Consider the following 20,274-nt stretch of genomic DNA (forward strand, 5'->3'; position numbering starts at 1 on the left):
TGTCCTCCTGGGTGTGGCCAATCTCCCAGGCATCCTGTCCTCCTGGGTGTGGCCAATATCTACCTCTCATCCTGTAATCCTATTAGGATTATTGGGGGAGGAGCTGTGGAGGGGGAGGAGCGTAATTCCGGTGGCAGGACCCAGTTAGGTGGAAAGGGGCTGCAAGTACCCCAAAGTCAATTTAATTATTGCAAATCATTTTTGAATACTTGCTGGTAAATGGTTTCTGCTGCGGCAGAAATGTTTTCAGTGATCTTTCAGAACGGATGTTAAGAGAGGGAAAGACAGTATTCAAAGGATGAACTACAATAACCGCAATGACTGGGGTGACTTTTTTTCAGCCTATTCTGGTCCCTCCTGTCAAACAAGTATTGGGAATGGTTGCTATGGGCAACCGCTGCATTTCTGCTGCAGCTTTTTTAAGCAACTGTCTTCATGAACCAGACCCAACTTCTGTGATTTTAGTGCAAGACGTAAATCCTTCATATGGTGCAGACAGTCAAGCCTGGCCAGGAGGGGGCGCCATTGGCATGACTGGACACAGTATAAGACTATGGTGGGAGCTTGTTGAGGCACTCAGAGCGACAACTAATAATGTAGCTTCCCACTGGCTGCAGAGTGGAGTCAGAGAGGTTGGAAGTTCTGAGTCATGGGTGGAGCCGGTGGGTGGTTAAACTCATCCATCCATAAATGTGATATCAGTGACATCACATCCTGGCCACATCCCTTCGCTGGACTCCTGTGCTACCGGACAGTGTCTGCTGCCCTCTTCACAGCCTGGCCGTCGCTCTCCATTAGCCCCACCCATCCATGTCAATCAGCAATTAGAGGAATATTGATTGTCTAATCTGTATATTTCTGTAAAAAGTTCTAATTCGTCCAACTGACATAATATACAACGGAAAGGAATAAAATAGTTTCAACTGGAGGCCATATTGTGTTTTCTGAGGTTTAACCACTTTTACTGAACCTTTGTTCCAGTGCGGGAAAAGGAGATATCCAGACGGTGGTATCTACATTGATTCCACTTACTCCAACCAATAGGCTAACTGGTTGGCACTCACTATTTGTCCTGGTTTAGGTTGTGGTTCTTAATACATCCAGGGAGGGGGGGAGGGGGGGGGGGGGTAAACCAGTCTTATTCCCACACAGATGTTTTGAAAACAATATAAACCCCCAGCCAGGGAAGGATACATTTATTAAGGTAACCATACATCTAACAATTTTGATTAAATCAACTAAGCAATTGAGTTTATTGGGTGATCAACTTCAGTGTGGTTTATCGAAAGTCGATGGACTATTGGCCCACATAGGACAGGTGATAAGTGAAAGTGAATCCCATAGGTTATCGAGCTGACCGATGTTGTGCCTCCATGGACAGGTAAGGGTAGCTTAGTTGCCCGTTAAATTGAGCGGCGATAGCGTTCCCATCCTGCAGCCGATCAGCCAAAATGTTCCATTCTGTGCGATCGACTGAATCAACCAATTTTAAATGGAAATCAGTCGATCGTGAAAAGTTTGCGGCATAGATTTCTAGCAGTTTCAAGTAAAGGATTGAATAACCCGTATATCGATGTAAAAAAAACAATAAATGTATGGCCACCTTAAGTTGCTCAGTAAATTAGATACATTTTAGGTCTATCTGAAGCTACTCGATTGTCTTTCCTTGAATGGTCTTTCTCTGGATAGCCATCATGCATGCCAGAGGCCTTCAACTAAATTTTAGTTTATGGTCAGTAGTTCAAAGAACTCATGAAGATCTCGCAAAGATCCTCATTACAGGCAAGGGACCAGACACCTCCAGGCGAGGAGGTCTGTTGTGGCAGCTCGTAACTTCTCACGTGAAAGGCTTAGGTTTAGGGCCCAGCACTGGAACTTCATGAGGGGAGTTAAATCAATATGGGTAAGGGCTGTCACTTGTTTTAAAGTCCTGGCCATCCTATGAAGACTGGAGGCAGGCTCTCTCGGGTTGCATAAATTGCATCTGAGAACGGCGAGCACCTCAAGGAGGCTCCTGGGGACAATATCCATAGTTTTGTCACCCTTTGAGACACAACAGGTTCATTGCACACATCTCCCCAACTCTTGGAAAATCAGGTCACATGACCTGCGGAGCGGAGTTGGTTTAGAACTTTATCAAGAGGTCTTTTTAAAAAGTGTCTAAACCAATTCTACTCAGGAGACCCATTACTGGCAATGGTCATTGTTCAAACTGGTCCTTCACTGGAAAGTGTCTGTAGAACTAGGTCTGAGGATGACCGTAGCACACACATCACACTAGCAGCTTCACAGAGGAACAATCAGATCTTGCTGTAAACTCAAGAAAAAGTTTTGCTGCAAGTTTTTGTTTCAAAAGTTCTGATTTGAATTTTGGTATTCATGGTGGCCGTTCATTGTCTGTGTGTCCATCCGGCACCAGTTGTCTCTCTGAGAATGGTGGGCTCTTCCTGCAGGGTACAAATGTGAGGACTCCAGCTTGGCTAACTCCCAGAATCCTCCTCTGCTGTCTTGTTGATCAGATCAAAGCTCTTCTGGAGAAGCAGGAGAGAGTTCTTCAGCTGGGAGGAGAGAAATAAGATGGTGGAATCAGTAACCATGCAACCTTCCTGCAAGGGACTGCATTACCTGATTAAAGCTTTTATTTAGATTTATATGGCAAGTGATCATTATATACAGTGGTTAAAGGTAGTCACCAATTAACAAATGAGATCGGGACATATATACACACAGTGTATATTCCAATAGTAATATATAAATTAGCCATAATTGGGACTTCTTAAAGTGACACTGAAGCGGAAAAAACTTATAATGAATTGTATATGCAGTATAGATAATTAATAGAACATTAATAGCAAATAAAAGTGTATCATATTTTTATTTTCAGTTATATAGCTTTTTTTTTCTTCTAAACATTGCATCATTATCTAATATTTGCTGTTTACAAACTAAACTCTGTATTTTAAACTATGAAACAGAGCAGAGCTAATGACCCTTTGAACTTCTCTGCAGTAAAACCTGATCTGAAGTTGTCTTTCATGGCTTCTTTGATGTATAAGTGCCTCAGAAAATAGCACTGTTCAACAAATACAATTCATTATCTCATAAGTTTATTTTCACTTTAGTTCCCCTTTAAGTGCCTTCATAAACCACATGGACACTAAGGCCACATACAGACATCAGACCATAGTCTTTGGAAAATGAAAGATCACAGACCAATCTTACCACCCTACCTGTAGTGTAAGAGCCATACTCTACACAGTCTTTTCTATGGAGCTGAACTCCACATCAGAAAAAAATCTTGGCAAGATGCTGCACACACAGATGCTGTACAGACACAAAAGATCAGTATCTGCAAAAGATCTGTTCCTGCCAAAAATCCATTCCTGCAAATTGCAATGATAGTCTATGAGATCTGCAGATCATCATACACACATGATTTAACTGACATTCATCTGCAGATCAGATCCATCAGGATGGATTTTCAGATCTGCAGATCTGCAGATGAATGTCAGTTAAATCATGTGTGTATGATGATCTGCAGATCTCATAGACTATCATTGCAATTTGCAGGAATGGATTTTTGGCAGGAACAGATCTTTTGCAGATACTGATCTTTTGTGTCTGTACAGCATCTGTGTGTGCAGCATCTTGCAAAGATTTTTTTCTGATGGGGAGTTCAGCTCCATAGAAAAGACTGTGTAGAGTATGGCTCTTATACTACAGGAAGGGTGGTAAGATTGGTCTGTGATCTTTCATTTTCCAAAGACTATGGTCTGATGTCTGTATGTGGCCTAAGCCTTGCTGGCCTCCACTCAGCCTTGAAGCTTTGCCCACCCCATTTTTCCCTGAAGTCCGCATGCTCTGTCCACTCTGCACACCCTCCTGATGACACTCCCCCACTGATGTGTGCAGGAGTGTAATGGGCATATATTGTAAAATATTGGTAATGTTAGATATTTTACTATGACTAAACCTAACCCTACTCTAACACAAAGCCCTCCCTCTACCGATGCCTAACCCTAAGACCTCCCTCTACTGATACCTAACCCTAAGACCCCCCTCTACCGATGCCTAACCCTAAGACTTCCCTCTACCGATGCCTAACCCTAAGACCTCCCTCTACCGATACCTAACCCTAAGACCTCCCTCTACCGATACCTAACCCTAAGACCTCCCTCTACCGATACCTAACCCTAAGACCTCCCTCTACCGATGCCTAACCCTAACACCTCCCTCTACCGATGCCTAACCCTAAGACTTCCCTCTACTGATACCTAACCCTTAGACCTCCCTCTACCGATACCTAACCCTAAGACCTCCCTCTACCAATGTCTAACCCTAAGACCTCCCTGTACCGAGGCCTAACCCGAAGACCTCCCTCTACCTGTGCCTAACAAAGAACCCTCCCCTCTACCTGTGCCTAACACAGAACCCTCCCCTCTACCTGTGCCTAACACAGAACCCTCCCCTCTACCTGTGCCTAACACAGAACCCTCCCCTCTACCTGTGCCTAACACAGAACCCTCCCCTCTACCTGTGCCTAACACAGAACCCTCCCCTCTACCTGTGCCTAACACAGAACCCTCCCCTCTACCTGTGCCTAACACAGAACCCTCCCCTCTACCTGTGCCTAACACAGAACCCTCCCCTCTACCTGTGCCTAACACAGAACCCTCCCTCGACCTGTGCCTAACACAGAACCCTCCCTCGACCTGTGCCTAACACAGAACCCTCCCTCTACCCGTGCCTAACACAGAACCCTCCCTCTACCCGTGCCTAACACAGAACCCTCCCTCTACCCGTGCCTAACACAGAACCCTCCCTCTACCCGTGCCTAACACAGAACCCTCCCTCTACCCGTGCCTAACACAGAACCCTCCCTCTACCCGTGCCTAACACAGAACCCTCCCTCTACCCGTGCCTAACACAGAACCCTCCCCTCTACCTGTGCCTAACACAGAACCCTCCCCTCTACCTGTGCCTAACACAGAACCCTCCCTCTACCTGTGCCTAACACAGAACCCTCCCCTCTACCTGTGCCTAACACAGAACCCTCCCTCGACCTGTGCCTAACACAGAACCCTCCCTCGACCTGTGCCTAACACAGAACCCTCCCTCTACCCGTGCCTAACACAGAACCCTCCCTCTACCCGTGCCTAACACAGAACCCTCCCTCTACCCGTGCCTAACACAGAACCCTCCCTCTACCCGTGCCTAACACAGAACCCTCCCTCTACCCGTGCCTAACACAGAACCCTCCCTCGACCTGTGCCTAACACAGAACCCTCCCTCTACCCGTGCCTAACACAGAACCCTCCCTCTACCCGTGCCTAACACAGAACCCTCCCTCTACCCGTGCCTAACACAGAACCCTCCCTCTACCCGTGCCTAACACAGAACCCTCCCTCTACCCGTGCCTAACACAGAACCCTCCCTCTACCCGTGCCTAACACAGAACCCTCCCTCTACCCGTGCCTAACACAGAACCCTCCCCTCTACCTGTGCCTAACACAGAACCCTCCCCTCTACCTGTGCCTAACACAGAACCCTCCCCTCTACCTGTGCCTAACACAGAACCCTCCCCTCTACCTGTGCCTAACACAGAACCCTCCCCTCTACCTGTGCCTAACACAGAACCCTCCCCTCTACCTGTGCCTAACACAGAACCCTCCCTCGACCTGTGCCTAACACAGAACCCTCCCTCTACCCGTGCCTAACACAGAACCCTCCCTCTACCCGTGCCTAACACAGAACCCTCCCTCTACCCGTGCCTAACACAGAACCCTCCCTCTACCCGTGCCTAACACAGAACCCTCCCTCTACCCGTGCCTAACACAGAACCCTCCCTCTACCCGTGCCTAACACAGAAGCCTCCCTCTACCCGTGCCTAACACAGAACCCTCCCTCTACCCGTGCCTAACACAGAACCCTCCCCTCTACCTGTGCCTAACACAGAACCCTCCCCTCTACCTGTGCCTAACACAGAACCCTCCCTCTACCCGTGCCTAACACAGAACCCTCCCTCTACCCGTGCCTAACACAGAACCCTCCCCTCTACCCGTGCCTAACACAGAACCCTCCCTCTACCTGTGCAACAGAACCCTCCCTCTACCTGTGCCTAACACAAAACCCTCCCTCTACCTGTGCCTAACACAAAACCCTCCCTCTACCTGTGCCTAACACAGAACCCTCCCTCTACCTGTGCCTAACACAGAACCCTCCCTCTACCTGTGCCTAACAGAACCCTCCCTCTACCTGTGCCTAACACAGAACCCTCCCTCTACCTGTGCCTAACACAGAACCCTCCCTCTACCTGTGCCTAACACAGAACCCTCCCTCTACCTGTGCCTAACACAGAACCCTCCCTCTACCTGTGCCTAACACAGAACCCTCCCCTCTACCTGTGCCTAACACAGAACCCTCCCTCTACCTGTGCCTAACACAGAACCCTCCCTCTACCTGTGCCTAACACAGAACCCTCCCTCTACCTGTGCCTAACACAGAACCCTCCCTCTACCTGTGCCTAACACAGAACCCTCCCCTCTACCTGTGCCTAACACAGAACCCTCCCCTCTACCTGTGCCTAACACAGAACCCTCCCTCTACCTGTGCCTAACACAGAACCCTCCCTCTACATGTACTTAACCCTTAACCACCCCTGGTGTTGCCTGAACCTTAATCAATCCCCCTCCCCCTCATGGTTTCTAAACCCCCTTGATGGCACCTACCCCTAATCCCCCCCCCCCCTGGTGGCACCTAACCCTAACTCCCCCCGCCCCCTAGTGCCTAACATCCCCCCACCGAGCCGCAATTTGTGGCGATGAAAGGAGATTTGGGAAATCAAAAAGCGGGTGCCGAGTCTTCCTGCTATGTACATTGCGGCTTTGCACAGTGGGCGCTCCGTAAATCGTGGCTTTTATAATGGGAGCCTATGGTGGCGCCCTTTTTTCCAAGGCACCTGTGGCACTTTTTTTTTCCTGTTTTGGTGTCGGAGACTATTTGGTATAATACAGATTATATTAAATGACCATCTAGCAAGTATAATGTCCATTACACGATTAGCCAGTTCCTGGCGTCAGGCTGAATTAGAAGAAATAACGTTGGTCTGTGGCGTTTATTGTTCATTCAAAGTAACTTGTCTGAGTGTGTGACTAGCTCTATACCTGTTCTAGCGTGCTGATGGAGTCCTGCAGAACGCCCTTCAGTCCCGGGCTAAAGCTATGCTTCTGCGGCGCATCGTCCCGGCCAGCCGTGCTGGAGTGTAACCTGGAGACAGCCAATCACAGGAAAAGAATCAGTGTACTGCACAAAAGGCAGGTAATATACCATCAGGGGAAAGGTATCCTAGGTGACCGTCTATATTTGTGGAATTGTGGTCATGGATCTGGGTGACACTTGCATGGACAGTGGCATTGCTAGGTATTGTCAATGGCAGCGGTTAATCAGTCTCTGCAATTAGCAGCGGTCACTCAGGCTCGGATTCATGAAGGCCAGAGAGGAGTGGAGAGGATGTGTGGCCCAGAAAACCTGGACTCACAGGCAGCTATTAGGCTGCTTACACACAGGGACGTTACAGGCGCACGTTAGTGCAGCCTGTAACGCTCCCCCAACGCACAGCAATGTAACACAAGTGGGCTGTTCACACAGCCCACGTTGCGTTACATGTAACGCTGCACGTTCTCCCGAAAGTGCAGCATGCTACGGCGTTAGAGCGGCTTAAGCCGCGTTAGACTGTATGCACATGCGCAGTCATGTTGGGGAGGAGCGGAGAGCGGCCAGACACATGGCTAATTAATATTCACTGCACGTTGTGACGTGCAGTGTTTACTTCCTGGTGCGGCCGCTCTGTGCGGCGATTGGCCGGCGGGACCACGTGATGCCGCATGCGTCCAAGAGTACGCATCACAGCATCACGGACGCCAGAGTGAGCTGCACAACGCGGCTCACTCTGACGTCCACATAGAAGAGCACCAGGCGTTGTGTTAGGGGCACGTTATGCGACCTTAACGTGGCACCTAACGCAACGTCTTGGTGTGCAAGTAGCCTTAGGGGACACAACTGTACCACCCTCACTGAGGTCATTTCAGATTATAGTGGGAATTGTTAAGATGCAAGTGAAACGCTCATAAAACTGCAGTCAAGAGCAGTACCTTCAGTGTAACATTGTGAGCTCCAGGTAGTTCTATAGAAGGATCACTAATGAGATGCAAATAATTCTGAGGTGATGCAGGATTATGCAAAAATGGACCAATCAAATACACCCCCCAGGTCAGTTCTTGGTCATGGTTTCTCTTTAAAGGGAACCTAAACGGAGAAGGATATGGATTTTTCCTTTTAAAATAATACCAGTTGCCTGACTCTCCTGCTGATCCTGTGTCTCTAATACTTTTAGCCACAGCCCCCGAACAAGCATGCAGGTCAGGTGATCTGACTGACGTCAGACTGGATTAGCTGCATGCTTGTTTCAGGTGTGTGATTCAGCCACTACTGCAACCAAAGAGATCAGGACTGCCAGGCAACCGGTATTGTTTAAAAGGAAACATCCATCTCTCTTATGTTAAGGTTCCCTTTAAGCAAAAAGTAGCTCTTTATTGAAGAACATGCAATTAAAATAACATGTCAGAAATGGGCTGAAGGCAACTACAGCCCGCTATTTGGAAGCGACATGCTTCTTTGTCAAGTTGCAAGCTCATTCCAACTGACATTCTATCAGAATGAGCTTGCAACTTGACAAAGAAGCATGTCGCTTCCAAATAGCGGGCTGTAGTTGCCTTCAGCCCATTTCTGACATGTTATTTTAATTGCATGTTCTTCAATAAAGAGTTACTTTTTGCTTAAAGTGAACCTTAAGCCAGAAAAAAAAAAGAATTGAGTTTTACTCACCTGGGGCTTCTACCAGCCCCCTGCAGCTGCCCTGTTCCCTCGCAGTCACTCACTAATCCTCTGGTCCCCCGCTGCCAGCTAGTTGCATTTTTGCCGACAGGCCCGACAGGACTGGCCACGCGTAGCTTTCTCCGCATTCCCGACTGCAATTAGCGCTATTGCGGGCCGCAACGCGTACAAAAATACGCGTTGCCGCATATCTATCCGTTCGTAATGCGGCAACACGTATTTTTGTACGCGTTGCAGCCCGCAATAGCGCTAATTACAGTCGGGAATGCGGAAAAAACTACGCGTGGCCGGGACTGTCGGCAAAAACAAAACTAGCTGGCAGCGGGGGACCAGAGGATTAGTGAGTGACTGCGAGGGAACAGGGCAGCTGCAATGGGCTGGTAGAAGCCCCAGGTGAGTAAAACTCAATTGGTTTTTTTCTGGCTTAAGTGTCCCTTTAAGCGGTGCTGCCGATACTTGCTTTTTTTTTACGATTTTGATCTCGGTGGGCAACGAGCTCTGATCAGCTATAGCACGCTTGTCTCCACTTTGAGTGCTTGGCCTAACATTTTTGCATACAAATTTTGCACAATTGTATTAACTCAGAATTTCATCTCACTGACCAGCCCTAGTCCCTGATTTGTAAATAAAACACACTTACTGCAAATGCATGTATACAGCCGTCAGTTAGGCTGGGTTCACACATACAATATGTACAGTTCCAGTCCTGTTCTCTCAGCTTTCATCAGTTTTGTAGGAGTTTAATGCACATTGTATGTGTGGGCTGTGTGCCCACTAGAGCAGAGAAGGGACATGTTTTGTCCATTCTCTGCTCATCGCAGAACTGACAGTGAGCGGCTCCTGTTTTATACAGAAGAGCTGTTTACAGTCTGTAATGCATCTATTGCTGCGGTAAGCGGGCTGTACCTCTGTGCAGTCTGCTATTATCCTGGAAGAGCAGATGCATTCCCCATATAGCCTATGGGGGTAACATCTACCCCGGGCTACAGTGGACCATCTGAGCAGTCCGCTCCTGCTAGCTGCATGTGATCCGGTGGCCAGTTCCATTCCTGTTCTCTCCATTTTGTATCAGTTTTCTATGGCTGGGTTCACACATACAATGTTTACAGTTACATATGTAGTTACATAGTTATTTTGGTTGAAAAAAGACATACGTCCATCGAGTTCAACCAGTATAAAGTACAACACCAGCCTGCTCCCTCACATATCCCTGTTGATCCAGAGGAAGGCGAAAAAACCCTTACAAGGCATGGTCCAATTAGCCCCTAAAGGGAAAAATTCCTTCCCGACTCCAGATGGCAATCAGATAAAATCCCTGGATCAACATCATTAGGCATTACCTAGTAATTGTAGCCATGGATGTCTTTCAACGCAAGGAAAGCATCTAAGCCCCCTTTAAATGCAGGTATAGAGTTTGCCATAACGACTTCCTGTGGCAATGCATTCCACATCTTAATCACTCTTACTGTAAAGAACCCTTTCCTAAATAAATGGCTAAAACATTTTTCCTCCATGCGCAGATCATGTCCTCTAGTCCTTTGAGAAGGCCTAGGGACAAAAAGCTCATCCGCCAAGGTATTATATTGCCCTCTGATGTATTTATACATGTTAATTAGATCCCCTCTAAGGCGTCTTTTCTCTAGACTAAATAAACCCAGTTTATCTAACCTTTCTCGATAAGTGAGACCTTCCATCCCACGCATCAATTTTGTTGCTCGTCTCTGCACCTGCTCTAAAACTGCAATATCTTTTTTGTAATGTGGTGCCCAGAACTGAATTCCATATTCCAGATGTGGCCTTACTAGAGAGTTAAACAGGGGCAATATTATGCTAGCATCTCGAGTTTTATTTCCCTTTTAATGCATCCCAAAATTTTGTTAGCTTTAGCTGCAGCTGCTTGGCATTGAGTACGATTATTTAACTTAGTTCCGGTTTCCTATAGAAAACCGATTAAAAACTGACGTGGAACTGTGCGTATTGTATGTTTGAACCCAGCCTGGACAAGTGCGTATTGTATGTGTGAACCCAGCCTGGAACGGTGCGCATTGTATGTGTGAACCCAGCCTGGAACGGTGCGCATTGTATGTGTGAACCCAGCATTTAGGCCTCTCTCAAACTGTACGCTTAAAAACCGATGGGTTTTCACATGTCAATTGCTCCATAGCAGTGCACTGTGAAAATGCTTTCAGTTAAGACGCATAACGTGGCAGTGATCAGTAAGGAGCTCTATCTGTGTCACGTGGCAGTGATCTCAGTAGGGACCTCTGTCTGAGTCACGTGGCAGTGATCTCAGTAGGGACCTCTGTCTGAGTCACGTGGCAGTGATCTCAGTAGGGACCTCTGTCTGAGTCACGTGGCCGTGATCTCAGTAGGGACCTCTGTCTGAGTCACGTGGCAGTGATCTCAGTAGGGACCTCTGTCAGTCACGTGGCCGTGATCAGTAAGGACCTCTGTCTGAGTCACGTGGCCAGGATCTCAGTAGGGACCTCAGAGGTCCTTACTGATCACTGCCACTTGAATCAGAGGTCCCTACTGAGATCACGGCCACGTGACACAGACAGAGGTCCTTACTGATCACGGCCACGTGACTCAGTCTGTGTCACGTAGCAGTGATCTCAGTAGGGACCTCTGTCTGTGTCATGTGGCAGTGGTCAGTAAGGAGCTCCGTGTCACCTGGCAGTGCTCAGTAAGGACCTCTATCTGTGTCACATGGCAGTGATCAGTAAGGAGCTCTGTGTCACGTGGCAGTGATCAGTAAGGACCTCTATCTGTGTCACATAGCAGTGATCAGTAAGGAGCTCTATCTGTGTCATGTGGCAGTGATCCTTAAGGAGCTCTATCTGTGTAACATGGCAGTGGTGAGTAAGGAGCTCTGTGTCATGTGGCAGTGATCAGTAAGGACCTCTGTCTGTGTCACGTGGCAGTGATCAGTAAGGAGCTCTGTGTCACGTGGCAGTGATCAGTGTGCAGTAAAATGATGGAGTCCCCTCTTGTAGTGTATGAGATAAGCACACATTCCACACACAGCCCCACCTGGTGGATTGGTCCTGCTGGACGTGGACATGGTAGAAGCTCTGAGCAGCCTGCTCAATCTTTGACAGCTTGATGAACAGGGTGACGTTGAGAAGGACGAGCAGGACCAGGCTGGAGAGAAAAAGGGAGCATTAGCCATTAGAGGACACCTGCACAAGACTGAATGCAGCACAAAACATTAACTAAGTGCAACAAAACACAGACACAGCGAAAAAAGAGCAGGATCATCCCCCAGGCAACCTAGGCAGGTGCCTGGGGCTTAGTGAGTGTCAAGGGGCCCACCAGCCACCTTCTCTGACCTCTCTCTACTTCCGCTTACCAAAAGGACCACACGAGGGCCCTAAATAAGCTACCTTGCCTAGGGCCCCATTACATCCATCTCTGAGCAAAAGGTGTACACTGTACAATTTTTTTGCCCAAAGAGATGTATGAGTAAGGCCCATACACACGCTTGATCGATGTCGTCCAATGAGGATCAGGACCCGATCCCTTAGGTGACATTGCTGGGCTGTGGCTGTATAACCGACGCCATGATGGAGAGCTATCAAAGCGGCGCCGATATGACGCCACGCAGTGAACGGGCTGAGCAGCACCAACAAAAGTATTGGCCATGGCTCACCCAAGTTGATCTGTCTGGCAGATTACTGGCCAAGCGGCGGTCACTGGTCAGGGGATGCTGTATGCACACCGGATTATTAGGACCTGAGTGCACTACTGTAAGTGGCTGCTCTGACTGCTGGTGACCTGAGAGCACTACTGTAAGTACCTGCTATGACTGCTGGTGACCTGAGAGCACTACTGTAAGTACCTGCTCTGACTGCTGGTGGCCTAACTGCACTACTACAAGTGCTGCTCTGACTGCTGGTGACCTGGTACACTACTGCAAGTGCTGCTCTGACTGCTGGTGACCTGGGTGCACTACTGCAAGTGCTGCTCTGACTGCTGGTGACCTGGGTGCACTACTGTAAGTACCTGCTCTGACTGCTGGTGGCCTAACTGCACTACTACAAGTGCTGCTCTGACTGCTGGTGACCTGGGAGCACTACTGTAAGTGCTGCTCTGACTGCTGGTGACCTGGTACACTACTGTAAGTGCTGCTCTGACTGCTGGTGACCTGGTGCACTAGTGTCAGTGCTGCTCTGACTGCTGGTGACCTGGGAGCACTACTGTAAATGCCTGCTCTGGCTGCTGGTGGCCTGACTGCACTACTGTAAATGCCTGCTCTGACTGCTGGGGACCTGGGTGCACTACTGTAAGTACCTGCTCTGACTGCTGGTGACCTGACTGCACTACTGTAAGTGCCTGCTCTGACTGCTGGTGACCTGGGTGCATTACTGTAAGTGCTGCTCTGACTGCTGGTGACCTGGGTGCACTACTGTGCAGCAGCGATGGTGATAAGTGATCTATGACGTGATAGAGTCCCGGTATAACATCAGTGCACAGCCTGTAGAGAACACACTGTACAATCCACTGCTGATATCCCAGCGCCAATCTTATCTGCAGTCTGCTCCCATATCTTCAGCTATTAGTGCGCCGGCCACGTGTGCCGCAATAAAACGAGCTGCTGATAGCAACCCTGCGATGTACAGTCTGGTCACGGCGTACAGCTCCGTCTCCAAAACAACTGGAGTATTCAAGGTCGTCCACACACAACGGCTCCCCGGCCAATCAGTGTGCTTGAAAATCCCGTAAGGGTGAGCGGCCATTCCGGGTGAGATAATCACAGGTGCACCATGGGAGTTCCCTGCATCATGCAAGATTTCTGCTCAGTCAGCAGGCGCCCATGTCAAAGCAAGTCTGAGGCATTAAAGTGGACCTGAACTCTTGCACTAGACAGAAGGAAAACAGAGAAATACACCCTGTATGTATTTACAGAGTTTAGCCGGTCTAATTCCCCCTCACCTGTGACTAATCACAAGTTGTAATTTGATCACTTCAGTTGACTGCCATGGCAGATAAGCTAATTTGAAAGCACAGGATGTTAACAATAGGTCTTCTTCCATGAAAGGAGGAAGTAGACTATGCATATTTATTGCAGGATTTGTATCAGCTGTAACAAAGATTTTTTTCTTTAAAGGTTATTATGCTTTTGCTTATCTTTTAGAATTGTAGAGTTCAGGTCTGCTTTAAAAAAAATTCTGATACTTGCCTATGGAGAGGGAAGCCATTTGTATGCTATTGAGCCTTCCCTGTCCCCTCATTCCAGCACTGTCCCCAATGAAGTTATGCCGCCGCCTCCAGGAGCCCTGAGAAAGCTTCTGGAGCAGAGTGCTCCGTACTACGCATGCGCGAGCGAGTATGCAATCTTCGGGAGCACAAGTGATCCTGATGCCTTCCGAGGATCATTTGGGGCTGACAGCGCTGGAACGAGGGGACAGGCTACGCTCTATAGCAGGGTTGTCAAACTTAAATACAAAGTGGGCCGAAATTGAATGCAGAAACCTAGTCGCGGGCCAACCTCAATGTCTACTCGCCACCGTCCTCCCTTATAAAGTTCCCTGATGTCTAATGGCTCCCCTCCAACCCCTATACGGTTCTCTGGTGTCTAGTGGTCCTCCTCCCTCCCCTATACAGTTCCCTGGTGTCTAGTGGTTCTCCCTCCCCTATACAGTTCCCTGGTGTTTAGTGGCTCCCCTCCAACCCCTATACAGTTCCCTGTTGTCTAGAGGTCCTCCCGTATACAGTTCCCTGGTGTTTAGTGCTTTCCCCCTACCTCCCCCATATGGCTTCCCTGTTGCTCAAGGGCTTCACCTCCAATATAGCTTCTCTGGAGGTCTAGAATGGGCCAAACACAAGGCAAAGTGGAGAAACCACTTGAGGGCCAAATTGAATGGCTCTGTGGGCCAAATTTGGCCCGCGGCCCAGGGTGTGACATGTATTCTCTAGGATCCAGAAACTTCCCTCTACATAGGCAAGTACATATTTTGTAATACAGAAGCCAGGATTATGACATTATGACATAACATCAGCAGCACTTGTAACACTATCTGCCATGTCTGACCGCCCTGTGGCACTACAAATCCCAGCATAGCAAGCAGACACACTTATCACTTCCACCTCCCACACACAGGACGGGTACAGCCAGTACTCACAAGATGCTCAGGACAATGATGACGGTGGTATTTCTGCGTCCGCCGTCTCTTTTTCCTACAATAAATACATAATTTATTAGCTAAATGTAGCCATAGATTGCTCATAAAGTCTCTGCAAAACATATGCTATAAATCTCAGTGCCCAGGGTGGCAGGAGAGGAAGGGGGGGGGGGGGGTCAGGAGAGGAGGAGGGGCAGGAGAGGAGGCAGCAAGTGAGGCGAGAGAGCAAGGGGGCAGCAGGAGGGGAGAGCAGGAGAGGAAGGGGGCCACAGGAGTGGCAGGAGAGGAAGCGGGGGTCGGGGGGGGGGGGGGGGGGAGACAGGAGAGAAGGGGGCCACAGGAGAGGCAGGAGAAGGAGCAGCAGGAGGGGGGGGGCAGGAGAGGAAGGGGGCTGCAGGAGTGGATGGAGCAGCAGGAGTGGATGGAGCAGCAGGGGAGGGATTGAGGGGAGTGGCAGGAGAGGAGGAAAGGTGCTGCAGGGATTCCCCCTAATATTTCTCTTCCTGAAATGCACAGATTTAAACACTAAAGAAACAAAGGGCCTGATTCACAAAGCGGTGCTAACAGTTAGCACGCTGGTGAAAAGCCCTTTATCATGCCTAAACTCAGTTTAGGCATGATAAGTTTAGGTGTGATAAGTTTAGGCATGATAAGTTTAAGCGCCAACTGGGTTAGCACCGCAGTGCACAGCTGATCAAAAGTTTTACGCTAGCAAAGTCTGGTGCACTTCGCATAGAGTTTAATGGCGCTGCTTTGCGTGCGGGACTTTGCACACTATCTACACTTATCTAAACTTATCATGCCTAAACTGGCTTTTCACCAGCGTGGTGCAATGGTTATCATGCCTAAAGTCTCTAACTGGGTTAGCACCGCTTTGTGAATCGAGCCCAAAGAGAGAAAAGCTGTTTGCATAGATCCTTATCATATATAGATAGCACCAAAACTGAGTCAACATAATAGCATGGAAAACATTATGTACCAGACAGAATAGCCCCAATTACAATAATCACTAACCTTGCAGATAGAAGACAGAACAGTAACATAAACCAAATAATTAGTACAAAGTATATTACAGACCACGTCAGTGGCGTAGCTAAGGAGCTGTGGGCCCCGGTGCAAGTTTTACAATGGGGCCCCCCTAGCACTCTATACATGACAATTTATACAGCGCACCAAAACCTGCCAATGGCAACTACAGTGTCAGAGGTGCAAGAAGGGGATGGGGAACAGTTTGTTAATGATTACCACTAATCAAAGTATCTATAGAAGTGATTATTATGAGCACAGGACTAATAGAGAGCTAATACTGTAATTGAGGGAGGGCCCTTCGGGGCCCCTCTGGCCCAAGGGCCCCGATGCAGCCGCTACCTCTGCACCCCCTATTGCTACGCCCCTGGACCACGTCTACTTGTAACCAATTTGATGTCCGCCACATCTGGCGTGTCTAACCAGGGCCCTGACAGCAAAGAGTTATAACCTTACTGTCCCCAAATAGGAACAGAATCTAGACATGACAGGTATTATACTTTCAGGGATTTCTCATGTCACATGGTCTGACCTGCACTCTCCTGCCTGGCATCCAGTCCAGACACCCCCGCGTCATGCTGTGAGCTGTGCTTAGTCAGGTGATCGGACGGGCTGCGACTGAGGGTCCGCCTCCTTCGCCTGATGCTGCTGATTTTACCGCTGTCCTGCAAAGAACCTCCCACTGTCTCCTCGGACAATAGATCTGATTCTGTAAAGGAAAAACGGACAGCGATATGTACATGAGGATTGCGCTGCAGAGACACAGACACACCAACATCGGGAAACCGCATACACACAGATCTATTGTGCAACTATTAGCTGCATTAATCTCTCATAGAGCCTGCTGTAAACCCCTTCAACCGTACTGCTTCAAGTCACATGAGGTTAAATAGGAATGGCCATTTGGATACCAATAATTCAAAGCTGATACAAAATGATACGTACATCTTAAAGTATTCCCTGTGTGTAAAAATGTATATTTTCACTCTGCCCTCTCCTCTCCTGTTAAACTAGCTGAGCTGTTGCCAGCCTGATGTGTCTGTTCAGCAGGAAAGGAGGGGGGGGGGCAGAGCGAAGACACATGCCTCAGAGAGCTTATTCTGCTCTCGGCAAGGAAAATAAAGGTCTCTACACGCCGGGAATACTTGGGAACGCTTTTAAATGTTCTTTTATGTAGCTAAGAGTAGTTACGGAAAGTTTAGCTTTGGGAGTATAACCCCAAGAAAAGCACCTACCTAATTGCTTGAAATAATCCTCCAAACCACTCCATGAGTTCCTCTCGATGAAGGTCTTGATGAGACCCCAGGGCTGCTTCCTGTACTTCACATCGGTGGAGACCCTGCGTGGTAATACAAGTGATTGGTACACACATATATATATATAAAGCGGCGTCGTGGTCTGCACTCATATGAATGTGGCATCCTGGGTTCCTATCCCCGCCAGGACTCTGCATGTTTTCCCCGTGTGTGCATGGAGTCTGCATGCTCTCCCCCCACATCCTAAAAACATAGGTTACCTGACTGCCCCTAAATTTGTAATTTTGCCCAGCTGATTAAAAAAAATGAATTGGGCAAAAATTTCCCACCACATCGTGATCGTCCCGTGACCCACAGATGACCTTACATAAGCAGAAATTACTTTTTTTTGCCGATGTCAAGCACAATCTCGAATGTAATGTCGATCAGGGGCCATTCAGTGGTGCGGTTGGAAAGTATATGGCTAGCATAAGGCTTCGTACGCATTATCGTAGCCGCCTGTGCAGATAATCTAGTGTGGGGAAAAGTGGCCTAGAGGCGTTGGCGAAAGATCATCTCGTCCTAGGGCAGGCCAAGACTATTAATCTCCTCTTTACCCCTACCGCTGCATCGTAAGCTGCACAGTCATTCCTCCGCCTCCCTCCATAGCAACAACGCATCACTATCTTGCAGGAAAGCAACATGTCTGTACAGCACTTAGGCCTAAACTGTCATCCAAGGGGCGGAGTCCCGATCCCTCCCGGGTGACAGTCCTGGTGTGTGTGTGAAACGCTTATCAAATCGCTCTCTAACTCTACACTGCCTGATGCAATACAAAGCTATGCAAATGTGGCATACATACTCCCATTTGCAGCCCCTCCCACCCCCCATACCCAGACAAGGAACAAACATGTCTGATCAATATTTTTGTAATATCTATTTTAAATCTTATAATTTTAATATATTTTTACTAGATTTGACGAGTCTATTTAAAGTGGTCTGAAAGTCAGCATTTCTAATTTGCTCTAAGGCCTGGTGCACACCAGAGGAGTTTTTCTGAGCGTTTTGAGTTTTTAAATCTGCTGCTAATGTTATCCTATGTGTCTGTGCACACTGGAGCAATGAGGTTTTGTAAAAAAAAAACATAGCATTACATTGGGAAGAGCTTTTAGAGGTTTAAAAAGCTCTTCCCAATGTAATGCTATGGTTTTTTTTTACAAAACCTCATTGCTCCAGTGTGCACAGACACATAGGATAACATTAGCAGCAGATTTAAAAACTCAAAACGCTCAGAAATACTCCTCTGGTGTGCACCAGGCCTAAAAGATTCCTCACAGCAGATTTTTTTTTTAGCAGAACATCACTGAAATGGTTAAACAAAGCACTTTGTCCTGCTATTCAGCTTCAAATTCGCATCCAAACTGGAGATAACAGTATCTTTTTTTGCATTCCATTGCTGATACATGTGTGCAAACAACACAAGTGAATAGCAAGTGAATAACAAGTGAATAGGAGCTCTCTGTGAAGCTCTCTGTGCTTCAAGCACACAAACAGCTCAGAACAGCTAATTAGAAGATGTTAATATATAATAAAAAGCAGTTTGAATAAAATGCAATGACAGCTTTTAGGGCAAGATAAACTGTACTTTGGAAACTTGTTATTTTGTAAACAGACAATATTACTTGTGCACAAAAGCAAACATGATAACTGTATGAGTAATAAAAAGTAGGAAAACACATTTTTATTGAATGTTATGTCGGAGTTTCAGACCACTTTAACATGTAGTCTCTTAAAAACTGTGTAGTGTGACGGAGGCCCTGGAGGCAGCCACTTTAATAGCAACCCCGATTCCCTGTCCGGATGGCCTCCTGCTCGCCCCCTGCTGGCACTCACCGCAACCTGCACTTGTGCCTGGAAGTTCGGAATATGCAGTACTTGTTCACAGTGTAGAAGTAATCGTGATAGGGGACGTCGTGTGTGATCACCTCCGTGTCCACGCTGTAGAAGTGACCCTCCTGGCTGTCCTTGTACAGCGTCTGCAACCACACAACACGGCACTCATTAAAGGGTCACTCCAACCGAACTTCATATGTCAAAGTTTAATCCCTGAACAGTTCATTACTACAATATTATTTTTTTAATATTGGGACCGGGAACATCTTTGTGCTAGTGGTCCTGGGTCTACACATCTCCACCAGCATTTGGAGGGGAAGTCTCCCACCTCTCCTGGATGTTGCTAGCTGGATAGTATGGACCAGTGTATTTCAAACCTGTCATCCAAAGTGGTGCATGTTCTGCAGGCAGCCTCACCTATGCACTGGTGGGGTATCAAGTGTCTCAGCTGGATGGATTCCATGTAGCTGAGACACTAATTACCCCACCTGTGCATAGGTAAGGTTGCCTGCAGAACATGCAGCGTTGGGGAGTCACAAGGACAGGTTTGAGAAACACTAATACAGAAGAGTGTATATCTCCAGTCCAATCTATAAAATGGAATAAATTCTGTTCTAATTACATAATTAAAATAAAACCACCCACTAAGTATTATTTGCACATCCAGTGCAAGTTCCCAAACATTGCATAAAGAAATAAAGCTTTCTATGCTTCTAGAGACTTCACAGTCACAACATTCAGGCACAGGTAGAGGCGTTTGAGAAATTTAGACATGGCTACGCCTCCTCAGCTCATCACCTGTACACAGCCACGCCTCCTCAGCGCATCACCTGTACACAGCCACGCCTCCTCAGCGCATCACATGAACATCGCCATGCCTCCTCCACACATCTCAGCAGGAAGCAGAGTTTACAGAGAGAACTTTACGATCATAAATCAGAGGTTTTACTTCTGGTCTGCCCATGGTGTATTTGTGTACACATACATAAAAATATACTACTAAAAGTAAAACCATGATCGTCATAATTTAAAAAAATAAATAACTGTAAAATTTATGTATATGCATATGAATAAAATGTACATTTGTCCCAGAGGAAAACGCA

At 47.7% G+C, this 20,274-nt stretch overlaps 1 protein-coding gene across 3 annotated transcripts in view; it reads right to left on the bottom strand.

The window, feature by feature from the left end:
• Nucleotides 1–835: 835 nt before the first annotated feature.
• GRAMD1C (GRAM domain containing 1C) overlaps nt 836–20,274 on the bottom strand; it is a 205,863-nt gene continuing 186,424 nt past the window's right edge. For all 3 annotated transcript variants that reach the window (XM_068270886.1, XM_068270887.1, XM_068270889.1), the window contains exons 12-18: nt 19,172–19,314; nt 17,279–17,382; nt 16,576–16,752; nt 15,018–15,072; nt 11,926–12,036; nt 7,164–7,266; nt 836–2,558 (exon numbers count right to left, since the gene is read on the bottom strand). In XM_068270886.1, coding sequence (XP_068126987.1) covers nt 2,481–2,558; nt 7,164–7,266; nt 11,926–12,036; nt 15,018–15,072; nt 16,576–16,752; nt 17,279–17,382; nt 19,172–19,314 — 771 coding nt within the window. In that variant the 3' untranslated portion in view covers nt 836–2,480. The remainder of the gene's footprint in view (nt 2,559–7,163; nt 7,267–11,925; nt 12,037–15,017; nt 15,073–16,575; nt 16,753–17,278; nt 17,383–19,171; nt 19,315–20,274) is intronic.

This window comes from Hyperolius riggenbachi, chromosome 2 (genome assembly GCF_040937935.1).
Source record: "Hyperolius riggenbachi isolate aHypRig1 chromosome 2, aHypRig1.pri, whole genome shotgun sequence".
Lineage (NCBI taxonomy): Eukaryota > Metazoa > Chordata > Amphibia > Anura > Hyperoliidae > Hyperolius > Hyperolius riggenbachi.